Source organism: Bidens hawaiensis, unplaced genomic scaffold (genome assembly GCF_021521415.1).
Source record: "Bidens hawaiensis isolate Kalapana, Puna unplaced genomic scaffold, B.hawaiensis_p1.1 tig00035142_1, whole genome shotgun sequence".
NCBI lineage: Eukaryota > Viridiplantae > Streptophyta > Magnoliopsida > Asterales > Asteraceae > Bidens > Bidens hawaiensis.
In genome coordinates, this window is record NW_027496125.1 from 46614 (window position 1) to 62268 (window position 15655).

The following is a 15655-nucleotide window of genomic DNA, read 5'->3' on the forward strand; positions in this document are numbered from 1 at the left end:
GGTTAATAGAGAAATGATAAAAGAATACAATAATAAAGATGGAAGGATAAGTAGGCTATTAGGTGGAATTAATTATGGACCAAAAAGAAAAGATGGGTCTTAGGTCCATGGGCTTAAGGGAGTATAAATACCCTCTTAAAACCCTAATCCTTTCCATTTCTATCAATCTCTATACCATAGCCTCCCTACACACTCTAAAACACACACATACACCACCCTTCACGGCCGCAAGCTAGAGAGAAATCCAAGAACAAAACCAAGCCAAGATCTTGTTAGATCTTTGATATACAAGCAAAATACAATATTAAAGTTCATAAACAAGCTAAACCGTAACCTAACGCTCTTTATCCTTACAAGTTATGTTTTATGAACAGTTTGCCATGAAACTTAAACACAGAGTAGATTGGGTCTAGATGAATCATTAAGTTACAATCTTGATGTTTAAAATGGATACAATGGACTCATGTATGTATACGGCTTATAAGAAACACTAGATCTAGCCTTGGACGTTTTTGACCATAAAGGTCCAAGCTTTATGGTTACACGGGTCAAGTTTTGGCTGAAAACGGTTAAGGAAATGTTTATGGGTTAATACCAAACCATAATAAAGTGTTAAGACAATGAAATATAATAATAACGGTGGTAAACGAACCTAAACTGACCAGCTCGTTCGATTACAAATGGACGGTTCGATTACATATGGCCAACTCGATTACAAATGGCCAATTCGATTACATATGGCCAACTCGATTTCAAATGGCCAATTCGATTACAATGGGCAATTCGATTACAATGCCTTATTTCGATTACAAATGGCCAATTCGATTACATATGGCCAACTCGATTACAAATGGCCAATTCGATTACATATGGCCAACTCGATTACAAATGGCCTACTCGATTACAATGGGCAATTCGATTACAATGCCTTATTTCGATTACAATGGGCTATTCGATTACAATGCATCATTAGATTACAATTCATGAATTAGATTACAATGTATCATTAGATTATAATTCATGAATTAGATTACAATGTATCATTAGATTACAATTCATGAATTAGATTACAATGTATCATTCAATTACAATTCATGAATTAGATTACAATGAATCATTCAATTACTATATGATCATTAGAATACAATGTGATCATTAGAATACAATATGATCAGTAGAATACAATATGCCCATTAGAATACAAATGTATGCTAACACAAATGTATTCTAATACCATTCGAATACAATGTGTTCAAATAGAATGCTATTAGAATAGACCAGACTTAACCATTTATGGTGAAACATGAATAAAATGACTAGAACAAGTATTGATACATGTGATTAATATACAGTTAGCAGAGCTCGTTTAAAGAAAGGAATAACATTGAACGGAGAATGTAACAGGATCCAGGTGAGTTTCTAGCCTCATTCCTTGTTATGTTTTTGGGGCTGTGTGCATACTCGATGTGATAGTTAATACACTTACCTTAAATGGTAAGTGTATGCCATGTATGATTTATATGTTATTTATATATGTCTTGAATGATAATGAAAGTTTTTCGGTACGTGAACGATCTTCGGATATTGCACATATCGCCAAAAGAAGTGATTATAGTTTTAGGTATGGTATGTGGAAGCAAGTGTATGAAAGGTATGCGGGCTCTATGTCTGATATCGTAGGTTAGGATGGCAAATCCCTCTAATTTTAATTGGACATAGACCCAGGAAGTGATAGTGTAGATAACGACTGTGAACATTATCAGTGTTCCTTAAATGGATATTAAATAATACAACATGTGTTCCTTAAATGGATATTAAATAATAAAATATAGTGTTCCTTTTAAGTATAATGAATAGTGTTCCTTCTATGGATAATATATGGTGTTCCTTTTATGAATAATATATAGAGTTCATTCTATGGATAATGTATAGTGTTCATTATATGGATGATATATAGAGTGTTCCTTGTATGGATAATATATAGAGTGTTCATTCTATGAATAATATATATAGATCATTCTTTCTATGGAGAATATATATATAGTATGGGTAATAGTAATGGTTCTTTTAATAGATATTACGTGACGTTCCTCTTATGGATCTTTATACAAGGTTAAGGTATTAATACGTGTCTTCGGATACGTGAAGTAATGTATGAGAATGTAATGTGTGTTACCTTTTTAACTAGAACTCACTCAGCGTAGCTGACTTTTAGTATGCACACAGGTGAGTAGAATGAGACGGCTGGCTTGAGAGAGGGACACATGGCGGATGAATAAGAGGCTGGTATCTGAAGTCCCAAGATGTTTTACGATTAATGTTTTATAATTGAAAGACAAGAATGTTGATTTCGACAACCTATGAAATGTTATGAATGTTTAATGAAAGTTTTATATTCCGCGTAAAGTTTTGATTAAATCTGATATTTAGAACTATGTTTATGAGTAAATCCAACGTCCAAAGTGAGGCACCGGTAACGGAGCCTTTCATATACCTAAAAGGTTATTCAACTGGTAGATTTCTCTAATTCAAAAGAACGAAAAAAATAAAATAAAATATTTACGAGTATGGTCTGGGCAAACGGATATGTCAGTTTCGAGTAACCGAGTCTGAGTTCATATCGTGTACTCGCATTTTTTTTAAATCAATCTTATACTTGAATCTCATACCTTGTGCATATCCTGAATATGTCTCAAGTTTCATGTAGACATGTTGGATCAAAGTCAGTCATAAATTTAACTAATGCGTTCCACTTAAAAGTTAACATGCATGAGTTAAGGAAACATTCAATTAAGGACTACATGCACACGATTTATGACCGTCCCGAGTTTGTTTCTTTGCCTTCTCATTACCCTATTTTCACAGCACTCACCTAATGCCAATGTCTGTGAACACTCGTCCGAATACACGACAATGCGGTAAGATAAAACCGTTCAGTACAAGTATCCAAACGATAGTGCGGTGAGATAGAACTTGTTCAGTTCAAATATCCAACTAGTGAATGTCACATACTCGCTTAGTCTTCTATCATCATCCTGATGTCACTGAAAATAGATGTTGAAGGCAGAAATCGAACCTGAATTACACGAAACATTAAATCTTTTTCTTAACAGTCCACCACCAGCTCATTAGCTTTCAAAATAAAAACCTAATATTCATAATCAAATAATATTACAATATTCAATAAAAAAGAAATAACTAAAGTGAAGAGTGATGAGGGAACAGTGATCACAACCGTCCAACTATAGCAGACAATTTAATCTTTGACTTTGAGTCACTGGTGTTAACCATTTCCAATGTTTCTACTTTCCCACCACATGTATATACTATAATTCAGTTTTTAAATATATTGTTGTTATATTTCTTTAAGCTGTATAAAAAATCTGTATCGAGTATCTTCTAAATGTGAACAAAATGACGAAATAGATAACCAATCTTAGCTTTTAATTAGTATCGGTCAGAAAATGTAACATGGAGTTGAATTAAAAATATCAACGGTTTCTGTCAAGCTAGTAACTTTTTATTTTTTTACCTAATTCTTATAAAGTAAAACAAATCCATAACCAGCTTTAAGCGGGAACTAAAACTTAAGTTAATATCTACCCTTAACGTAAAATGATTTTTAAACATCTTATTTTTATATTTCACAATCACATGCGTTTCCAATGTCAATAAACACTATATACATATCACATTTGTAGTGGACTTACATGAATCTTAACTATTTATTTTATTGTACACTGATTTTCCTGTTTAATTATAGTCTCAATTACTTTTTAACCTAATTTCATAGGGTGACATAAGATAATTTTTTTACCATTATTTTTCTCTTTTCCATATAGAAGTTATAACTACCGTGTGAGACGTATGATGATTTTTTAACCCTTATTTTTCTCTTTTCCAGTACACAAAAATTACTTTCTTTCACTATATAATGATCGATGATGATACATTTGAGAACATTTGAGTTATGATAAGTACTCGTATGAACCCCACTTAATAATAACTTTATTCTTAAATTTCATAAATATTATACTTAAGTTATGTTTATGAAAATAAATAAAAATATGTGGACCGACTCTTTACATATGTAAACATTCATTACATCTATGCAAATTACACTATTCATGTAAATATATAAATGTTCATTGCATCTGGTTGCATACAGAGGTGTAAATGAGCCAAGCTGCTCGCGAGCTACTCGAGATCGGCTTGTTAAAAAGCTTGATCAAGCCAAACTTAATCGATCCCGAGCCTAAAAATAAGTTCGTTTAATAAACGAGCCCGAACGAGCCCGAGCCCGATCTTCACTTATCGAGCTCGAGCTGGCTCACGAGCTTAAACGAGCCTGCCATTTATATAATTTTGTTAAAATATATATTTAATAATTATTAATTAATATATATAATGTTATGAAAAATTAAATAAATATAACTAAATAATATATAATATTTTATACATAAAATTTTAATAGAAAAATATATATAAAATAATTATATTTATATAAAAAATAATTGATATATAGTAAACAAGCCGAGCTCGAGCTTTAAAATTCATTCACGAACTGAGTTCGAGCATTGAAAATAGAGCTCGAAACGAGCCGAGCTCAAGCTCGGACTCTGTGTAAGTTAAACGAGTCAAGCTCCAGCCTAGTCATGCTCAAGCTCGGCTTGTTTGTACCCCTACTTGCATATACTTCTTTTATATTTTGGTTGATGTAATATCTCTTTTCTTATATATGCCTAAATGGCTAGATGTATAACAAACAATAATATGTAGACAATGACAATGACAATGACAATGACAATGACAATTTTGCCCTAGGTAATTATATATCTTGATAATTTGCAGCTTTGTGCATGTATCAAAGATTACACAAAAAACCAAGCAGAAAAAACATTCAACTTAAAAAAACAGATCAACTCCTCAAAACTCTCCCATCCCTTTCCTAAATTCAAAGCAACATTATTATTATTATTATATTATAAATAATCACACTTGCTACTCAACAAAAACCTTATTTTCCTCCACTCACTCACCATTTTCCAAATATAATAACACCCTAAACTGTACTATATAATGCACCAACACGTACACTGCATCTTTTCAGTTCTGAACCTGATCAAAACAAAAGGAGATCCAAATATGGATGAGGGAATGTCAGGGTTTGGTCTGATGAAACAACAACCACCTAGTAGTCGCAGCAGCAGTAGCAGTAGCAGTAGTAGTAAGTGTGGTCGGTGGAACCCTACTAATGAACAAGTTAAGGTCTTAACTGACTTGTTTAGGTCCGGGTTGAGAACACCTAGTACTGACCAAATACAAAAGATATCTTCTCAGTTGAGCTTTTATGGCAAGATTGAGAGCAAGAATGTTTTTTACTGGTTTCAGAATCATAAGGCTAGGGAGAGACAAAAACGTCGTCGGGTTTATGTTGAAACTAATCAGAATGACTACGATCTTAATCATGTTAGTCATGTTACAAAACCACGTAAGTAGTTTAAATATATATTATGTTATGTTATGTTATGTTTTTTAATATTTTTTTGTACTACAGATTTGGTTGAGGTGACTGAAAGTGGGAGGGTGATGGAAACGTTGCAGCTTTTTCCAGTGAACACTCTTGCCTTCTCAGACCAGTCTGAGAAGGCAAAAGTGTACACGAATGATAATCATGAATGTAAGGAGAATGCTTCACCGTATACAACTGGCTACACGTGTGGGACGGAAATGGAAAATCATTATAATCATCGACATCCATCGTTGGATCTACGTTTAAGTTTCATGTAACAAACATTAATGTTGTTGGTTAAGTGTTAATTTAGTTTGAATGATAATGTAGTTGTTATTGTGTTGTAATATCTTTGTGTGTGGATCCTTTGTTTACAACGAAAAACAAGCTCGACTGGCTGATCAAGAATGTCTATAATCATGATCGTATTCGTATGTACATCGATTCGACTGCTAGTTCACTTTGTTATGGAAGATTTGGCTTTGTTATGGAAGATTTGGCTTTGCAGTATATTTTGTTTTTCTTCATCAACCGTGTCCGTCGTTTTCATACGCTAGTTAAAAGAAACCAAAAAATAAACTATATTGATTATCGGTGAATAATATTTTCCGTGCATTGAATAACACAAAAATAATTAACTTAAAAATAATCAAAATAATAATAATAACTTTAATAAATGATACGTTCTGTTAAAAGTTACAAAGTTTATATTTTGCAACATGTTTTAGCACTTGTTATCAAGATGATTTCATGCATTTTTAAACTATTTAGTAAATATGGCAGGTTGTTGAAAGGTATTGCTGATAATTTATATACGAATCTAGCACAACTTTTAGTTCTAATGAGAAAATATAAGGTGAGCTCAAATATAAAGGCAGACCCAATTGAGCATGTTAACTAAAAATCAACATTCTCTAAGGGGGTGTTTGGTAGAGGGATTTGATTGGGGAGAAATGGAATTAGAAATATTTCTTTTGTTTGTTTTCCACTTTTCATTTCTATTTCTCTTTCTATTTCTCTAAAACTAGAGAATTCCATTTTTCTTTAAAACAAAGAGAAATCCATTTCTCAGCAGCCTCCTCATAGCATGTCACCACCTCGTCTCCGGCCACCACCCCGTCTCCGGCCACCACTTTGTCTCCAAGTCTGCAACCGCCACCTCGTCTCCAAGTCTGCAACCACCACCCCGTCTCCGCCGTTCGCAGTGGTGAACACAGAGATGGTAACCGGTTGTAGGTTGCAGGTGGTACGGGTGAACGGAGATTAGGGTTTCAAGTGGTGGTTCGTGGTAGGTTATGGTTTTCAGATGGTCGGGTGATTGTGGTCGCAGGTGGGTGACAGTGGTGGTGGAAATCGGCGGTGGTCGCAGGTGGCTTCTGATTATCATCATCATCATCGCCACCACAACCACCACCACAAAATCTCCAAAGAGGCAGTGATGACAGATCTGAGCCTCCTTTTTCTATATCTTATGTTCCAAAAATTTGAATTTTTTTAATTTCTTGTGTACTGTGGTTGAAGAAGGGGATTTGGTGGCGGCAGCCGGTGGTGGTGGGCTGTGGTTGAAGAAAGGGCTGTGGTGGTGGTGTTGGTGGTGTGGGGCTGTGGTGGTGGTGGGGCTGTGGTGGTGGTGCTGGTGGTGGTGGGGCTGCGGTGGTGAGTGGTGTCAGGTTGGGTGGAGGTGGGGTTGGGTATGGTAGAGTTCTCTGTTTATTTTCTCGTGTACCAAACAAGAGAAATGATTCTCATTCTTCATACCAATTCTCTTTCTCTACAATTCCATTTCCATTTCTATTTTCTCTCATTTTCCATTCTCTGTATCAAACACCCCCTAAATTTATCTATCATTTCGAAAGACACTGCATTACATTCTTTCTCTCTCTATATTTTTCTAATTATTTTTTTCTTTCTTCCATACTTGAGGTACGAACCATAATACTTGAGGCGTAAACCCAAACACATACTATATATATATATATATATATATATATAATTACTATTATTACAGAACTCTTAAATTATTTAAGAACTTGAAGGAACCTTTAAAAATTAATGTTTTTTATAATTTTTTTTGTATGTTAGTATTATTTGAGTGTAGTATTATCACTTTTTATATCTATAATTACGATTACAATTATGAAAATTAGTTTTTACACATATCTAAACTTTTTTCTGCATATATGTAAATTTGTTATTACATAAATTTTACACGTATGTAAACTTGTGATTTATATATGTAATAACAAATTTATATATAAAATATGATAAAACTAGTCTTAAACAATGTTAATATATGAAAAAAATTAAAAATATTTTTGTTTCTTATGAGTTTCTAGAAGTTCTGAACTTTTTTGGAGTTCTCAAAAGATACTAACCATATATATGTGTGTGTATATATATACTAGCTTTTACACGCGGGCTACTTTTAGTTTTTTTTAATAATTGTTTTTTTATTATTGTTTATGTATATTTTTCATGTCGGATGTGTTTAGGTATTAAACTTAAATGTTACATGAACTTATAAAATATGTTACGGAGTATATTTATTAGTTGTAGTTAAAATATAGTTTGTTTTGTATTTTGTTATATCTCAAATGGGTCTCATTGGTCTAGTAGTTAAATGTGACTCAACATTTTGTTATTTAAGATGCGAATTTTCGTCTTAATATACATGAATGCATAAAGAAATTTATATGGTTTGTGTTATTTTCGTTTGTATTGAGTTGTTACGGTTCGTTGGTGATGTAGAGCGTATATGTTCTTTAATGGATCACCAAAAATGGGCTCTCATGTGTCTGTCAATTAATGTAGCACAACATTTTGTTTTTTGTTGCTTAAAATATGTATTCTGTGCTTGATAGTGAATTAAACTTTTAGTAAATTGATGTATTTGAATTTCTATAGGCAAATTCTAGTTCCATGTATATCTGAAATGGGTACGTCATGTGTTATGATTTTATTTTGGGAGAATTATTAATTTATTATATTTTTTTCTAGTATGATGTTTAGTACCTGTGGTTTGGCTAACTACGCAACTTTAGTACCTATTCTTTATTTTGTGCAAATGGCTACCTCAGTTTCAAAAAACTTGCAATATTAGTACTTTTTTAACTCCGTCAATTTTCTTCCGTTAAGTCAAGGGTATTTGGATAATTTTGCCTTTTCTCTCTCTGTCTTCTACCACATCTCCCCTCTCTACCTATTCCCACAACCACCACCACCACCACCATATCTGTATATCTCCTCACCATTTCCGGCAAGATACCAACATATCTATGCTTAAATCCACAACCACAACCACAACCTCTTGAAAACCTACCACCATAACACTCACCCCCTCTTTCTCTTGCAGTTCATCCACTACCACCATCTACCACCAAAACCTCCGACAATCGTCACCGAAGCAACCACCACCACATGCGCCCTCAATACCACCCCATCCCCATCCCCATCCCCATCCCCCCACTTGTAGAACCTATGAAATCAACACGAAACAACTGCAACAACCCAGCAGCCACCGCCGGACCGCCGCAACAACCCAGCAGCCATCGCCGAACCGCCGCCACTAACCCTAGGCGCCACCCACCAAACCTGCCGCCACCAACTCTAACCTTACCTCCAATAACATGTTATGAGAATGTAAAAAAACTTCAGATGTTTAGGGTTTGAATTTTGGGATTTAGGGAAAATAATTTTAAGAGAGATAATAAGAAAAGTTAGGTATGTAGAAGACGGGGAGAGAAAAAGAAAAGGAAAAAAAGAGTAAAGAAAATTGTGAAATTACCAAAGTGCCCATGATTTAACGAACAAAATAAACGCTGTTAAAAAAGTATTAAAATTGCAAGTTTTTTGAAGCTGGGGTAGCCATTTGCACAAAATAAAGAATAGGTACTAAAGTTGCGTAGTTGACCAAACCACAGGTACTAAAATGACACTTAACTCTATAGATTTTGTAGTTTAGTTATTGTTGTGTATTAAAAGAGCATTAAATTTGTTAATTAGTTTTTATTCTTATCAAATATAATAGAAGTTATATTAGTTTATGAATTATATTAACAAAAATTTTATGATCATATTTAAAAACTAAGTGTTTAAAAATTTATTTTTTATTAATAATGTATACGTTTTTAATATTTTATACATAGATTTTTGTATTATGAAGTTTTGAAGATTTATTTCTTTTTTATATTTTAAAATGGGTAATAATTGGAAACCGTTATTTGAAAGTGACGCTATAATGATAATAACCCGCATTGAGAAACTCTTTTCTCGCCTTCTTAATCAAATCCTTCGTTTCATCTAACAATTAGAACCCCCCAAGTTAATATTCCCTTTAATTAGGACGAATTTTGTTGTTAAGTGGAAGTTTTGTAGGTTGTTGAAGGGATTTGTGTTTGTTCTTGGTTTATTTAATTAAACATTGTGTCAATAACAATTTACAACCACTTTTAAAATAATATATTGGTTTTAAATAATCTCAACTATCACCTTTTAGCCACTGCCGATCATAACTAACGAAATAACTAATGACAGTCCCACCTTTCATCATTTTTTTTCCTACCAATGAACCATGACTAATGAAATCCTAACGTCGTTAGTTTTCATGATGTGACATTCTTATTTGGCATGTATGTGGCATGCTTATGTGATATATTACACCGCCACCACCACTACAACCACGACCGCCACCACCACCACCAGTTTCCTAAAAATATTAAAATATTTTATATATATTTTATTGGGTGAATTTTGACTTTTGAAGTCAATCCGACAAATTTAAAAAGAAGATAATAAACTATTAATATGAATCTTGTCATTCTAGAGTTCACATTGTACTTCAATGAAGCAAATGATAATACAAGCTTTAATCTTGATGGCTCCTCTTGTCAAATATGAAGTTGATATTATGACTAATTTATAAACAATCCATTACAAAGCATGATCACAAATAAATTGTTTATACCTGTGGTATCTTCTTTATCAGAAGAATTATATTTTGGGATATAATGGAGCTAAAATAGCATTCATTTTTTGTCAAGGTATTCATAAAATTCTGTCAAGGTTAGGTCGGACTGCGTGAACCCGTTAGCATGATTACAAAAATACAATGCTATAAATTTAAGATGACTTTTAACCCGTGTGACCCATATGACTCTTTTAGGATTATGTTTTATTCTTTCTTATAGTATTGTTAATTAGAGCTTGTAAATGTAGAAAGTTTTTCTAAAAGTGTTTATATAAATATATATCTATAGTTACTACTCTAAAAATATACGTTATATATTGTAACTTTTAGATGTGTTTTCAATCAGCTTACATGCTAATTTAAGCATATAAAAGAGCCGAACATTAACGAACTGTTCGGCTGGAAGTTCATCTTCGTTTATTTAAAAAACAAACAAACATGATCATGCATTTTGTTTGTTCATTTATGTTCGTGAGCATCCGGTTATGTTCGTTTATTTACGTTGATGTATTTTTGTTCGTTTATGTTTTATAAACATCTAAGTATATATGAAAATAAAAAGGGCTCATTAAAATAAATAAGGTAAATTTAAGCCACTAATTTAGATGTGTTTTCTGAATAAATTATGATGTATTAGACTTGTTCATTTCCATTGAAAATTGTTCATTTAGATTTTAAATGAAAGAACATGAATGCACACGGACATGCCCTTGTTTTTTATGAACGAACATGAACAAAGTAATGATAAGGTACCTTAGAATACCAAGGATTTCATTATGTCAACGGCCTAGTGTTTCCATTTTCTGAAAGACGAAGCTAAATATTTTGGTCTAAATGTAAACAATGTAACCTCCATTATGACTGGATCTCAATCAAATATGCTTCTTGTTAACACTGGACCGTTTATGATTTATGACCCACATCAATTGAGAAAGAAACCAGCACATTAAATTTTGACTTTCTGAACTTGTTGTATTGATGCATGAAGATATTTATTCCATAATTAACCTTGTTTTCAACATGCTTGATATCTGATGATAAAATATATGTAAGTTGCTACTCGTTACCCAAAACAACATCAGCAATGTTCTTGAAATAACATTTTTTAATCATGTCAAATGCTTCAACATTTGAGATTCTTTTGCAATACAAAGTTGGTATTACCTACAAGTGATTTTTGTCTTTTTAGTTTTTTAATAAACAAATTATGTTAGTGATCATACTATTGTTGTAACAAAAGTAATTATCAAAGGTAAAACAAAGTTGCATACATTTTATTTTTACTTAATTACAGAGACTTCATTCCCGTCTCATAAAACAAGTCTTGTCTCACAAAAATGTATTTTTTGCTCATTTTTGACGAACTTCGTCGAAGATAAAACCTTGAGTGTAGTACCAAGACACTCTCATAAGATAGCTACTTCAAATAAATAGCACGCAACTCAAGTTGCAATAACAATTCTCCGTTTTTAATATGCGAAATTATATTATTTCTTTATTTATGTGAAAAACTGCAGATATCATAAAACCTTAAAAAATTCACGAAAAAACCTAATTAATAAAAAATTATGAATCTTTAATAGTTAACAAAGGCCGGTCTTAAATATAGAACAAAAGTCAATCAATTTTAGGTATACATATAGATTAGGGGAAATGATACAACTTTCTTATTGAATTCGATTTAAAATTAGCATAATAAGAAAAAGGCGCATAAAAATGATTCAAAATTAGTGCGCAATTAATGTGTTGCTGAAGCGAGGAAATCGCATCATGGAATAGTTGATTGAAAGGTAAGGTTTAGCAATTGTGAAGATAGAGAAAGACTTTCAATCCACTATGACTTTCGCTCAGTATTCTCCTTATTTCAATCCACACCAGCGATAAGGTGGGTGTGAGCAAGAGGAAAAGGTTAAGATGAGTTGTTATGACCCGTGGGCTATTCGGGTTTCATTAGAAGTGTCACACCCCCATCTTGGGCCTAGGCGTGTGACTCGATAGTTGGTACCACTTTTGTATATAAATCAAAGTTACGATTGTTATCGGAAGACTTTATAAAATATAAGGATTAAAGTTTTAAAATATTTACAATACAAAAGATGGAACGAAAGTTCCATTTACGTTTACTTGTTTTATATCTACAAAACCACCTTTTAATTCATAATTAAGTTTAACAAAAATTATCCGAGCCATCGGATTCTTGAGCCTTCGTCCTTTAGCTCTAATCTTGGTCACCTGCAAAATGTTATAACATACGTCAGCAACGAATGCTGGTGAATATGCTGACGCGAAAACATTTTCCTTTACTTTGTTACCCCTCGAGGGTTACGCGTGCCTCAGCCCATCTTGGCTTAGGAATAACAAAGTTAAAACAACATTATTATAAACTCGAGTCTCTACCTAGGTCACCCCAGCAAGACACCGCAGCGTCCCGACGTACTTAGGTACCATAAATATATACAATGTCATTCTCACTCGAACATACTTTGGTTCGGCCCATCGTGGCTGAAGGTCGTGACCAGGCGTGGTGCGATGTGCCCACCGCATTTTACCACATATGTAAGGATCCAGACAAACGTATACTACAGCCTGAGGGCTAGGCTTTTACTCTTATTCATAATGTTTTTAGAGACACTTAGTCTCATGTAAAGTTTTATTAGTCGGATATACAATCCGGCTTAAGACCTTTAGTCTTATTACCTCGATGAACCTTTAGTTCATTTCTTTTACTTTAAAACTTTTAGTTTTAAAAGCAATATTTATAAACCTTTAGCTTATTATAAAAACCCGACGTTTCTTCTTTTCTAAGAAACGTATTCTTTTTCTTTTATCATATAAGAATATCATTATTACTTATATAATATTCATAACAAAGAATTATATAATTCACACACACACACACATATATATACACACTTCCATATTTCTTTATTTTATTTTCTTTGTTATATAATTTCTCTCCATAAACATCGAGTATAATTCCGACTTAGGGCATTAAACCTTTATAATATTTTATTATTATTTTAGTCGGGTAGTAATCCTTACCTTTCCTCGGCTTATAATTCCCTAGATACTCGAGCAGCACTTCTACGCCGCTTAGCCTTTTCAACACTCGCCTTAATCGCCACTTCACTTCGGCAAGCAAATCGAGACACCCACTCTTTTCGGCACGCACTTCGAGGTGATCGTCGGGTTGTAAAACGGCACCACCTTCTTGCTCGGAACGTCGTCGGGGAGTATCGATGGCACGAATTTCGAGGAATCGGGACACGGTTTTTGAGGTGTATCGATGGCACGAATTTTGAGGTTTAGAGAGAGGTATGAGAGCAGGTTGTGAGGTGTGAAATTATCAAACCCGGACCTTGCTATTTATAGGCAAATTCTGGGTCCCATCGCGGCACGCGCCCGGCTCCTTGGCACCCGTCGCGTACCGCGACGTAGCCATGACGAGTCGCAACGTAGGTCTGCCACGTGTGGCCACGTATCCGGACACGTGGCGACCGGTGTGCCACGTGTGGACACGTGGTGAAAAGGTGTTAGGCCACATCATCGCGGTACGCGATGACGTAGGCTCAACGGCGATCGCGTATCGCCATTGACATCTTCTAGAAAGCTTGACCAAGCCCCATCGCGGTACGCGATGGGCTCATTCACTGACCGGTCGCGTATCACGATCAGACATAAAAACAGATTTCTTATTTTAGCCCTTGGAGTTTGGAAGTTGGCATAATTGATCCCTATACTTTGGAAACTTGTCATTTTGGCCCAAAATTCCCGTGATGTTACAAGAAGCCTCATACCCGTCAAAGCGGTTCAAACGCATAAAAAGACTCCATTTACAAATGAAGCAATCTGGTGGCTTGAGAGGGGGCGGAGAGTGACTAGAGCGCAACACGTAGGATATTAAAGGTTTCGTTCGTATTACGGGGTTATTTTATATTACTCATTCTAAATATATATATATATATATATATATATATATATATATAATTTCAATTTTATGTATTGTAAGGAAGTTAATAATTATAAACTTAGGATTTGATAATGAAAATTGTTTCACAAATAAATTGGATGTTACAACCCGGTTTAAAATTTATATGGGTTTGGTAAAACTCATCAACTGCTTCTGTTTTTTAATATAAAATAGTTTATTAATTATAAAGCATATCTTTTTTTTTAAAAAAAATATTAATTTTTAGTATTATCCATATTTTATAAGATTTTCATATCAAATATTTGGTGAGATTAATTTTTAATTTAATGAGATGTTATAACATGTTTAAGGTCTGTCTGGGTTTGATAAGACCCATACCCGTGAATTCGGGTCAAATGCATGAGAAACCTCCATTTAAAAATCAAGCAATCCAGTGGCTTCTATAAAAAGGGGGAGCGACCATATCGCGACACGTGTGATTTTTGACCTTTCGTTTATATATAGTACTAGGTTAGGTACCCATGTAATACACGGGTTGAACAATGTTAACTCCATAAATAATTGAAATATAAGTGAATTGCATATTAGATTAAAGAACTAAAAAAGTAAAGTTTCAATTATGATTCACAAACATATAAATAATCCATAAATCTCTAAAGATATCATTGTATACAACATTTGATATTTTCTATAGTCCCACATATTACATAGGTTAAATAATGAAAATGATATATATCATAAATCTGTAAATACTTATTATAAATTAGATTACAAGTTATATATAATAAGGAAAATTTAAATTACAATTATACTATAATTCACAAAACTCTAATATCTTGGATGTAATGTCCTCACAAACTTGATTTACCCACAAACAATGTTGCAGATTATTTTCGATACGTTGTTCCCAACTTTATGCTCAAAATAGTACCTGAAATTATGCTAAAAATATTACCTGAAAGTTTAAACATTCAAAAATCTAAATAGAGACCACAAGATAAAATGTTTTTACAAAAAATCCAACCTTTTCAAAGTGTATGTGAGTTTGACTTTGACTAAAGTCAGACTTTCATATCAAAATTATATGGGTAGTGGATAGTAGTTATATTAAAAGCTAACACCTCAATATTCTCAAAATGAATGTGTGTCGTTATGTTCAACTATTTTGTAACTAAGAATTTTCATGTTCTTTGAAGTAACCATATTGATTTTGAAATAAAAACTTTGGTTATATCTTTCTTTGCTA

General features: G+C 33.2%; 1 protein-coding gene across 1 annotated transcript; it reads left to right on the top strand.

Annotated features, from left to right (window-relative positions):
* The first annotated feature begins 5145 nt into the window (after window positions 1–5145).
* On the top strand, window positions 5146–5886 carry LOC143587110 (WUSCHEL-related homeobox 5-like). The gene is made up of 2 exons (XM_077068498.1): window positions 5146–5491; window positions 5558–5886. Exons 1-2 carry the CDS (start codon window positions 5146–5148, stop codon window positions 5788–5790), a joined length of 579 nt encoding a protein of 192 aa, XP_076924613.1. The 3' UTR covers window positions 5791–5886.
* Window positions 5887–15655: the final 9769 nt, after the last annotated feature.

What these genes read in the sequence shown, in the direction of transcription:
- LOC143587110 (XM_077068498.1), top strand. Translation starts at nt 5,146, where the DNA reads ATGGATGAGGGAATGTCAGGGTTTGGTCTGATGAAACAACAACCACCT. An exon ending in TAGTCATGTTACAAAACCAC is followed by an intron (nt 5,492 to 5,557) that starts GTAAGTAGTTTA and finishes TTTGTACTACAG; the next exon opens with ATTTGGTTGAGGTGACTGAA.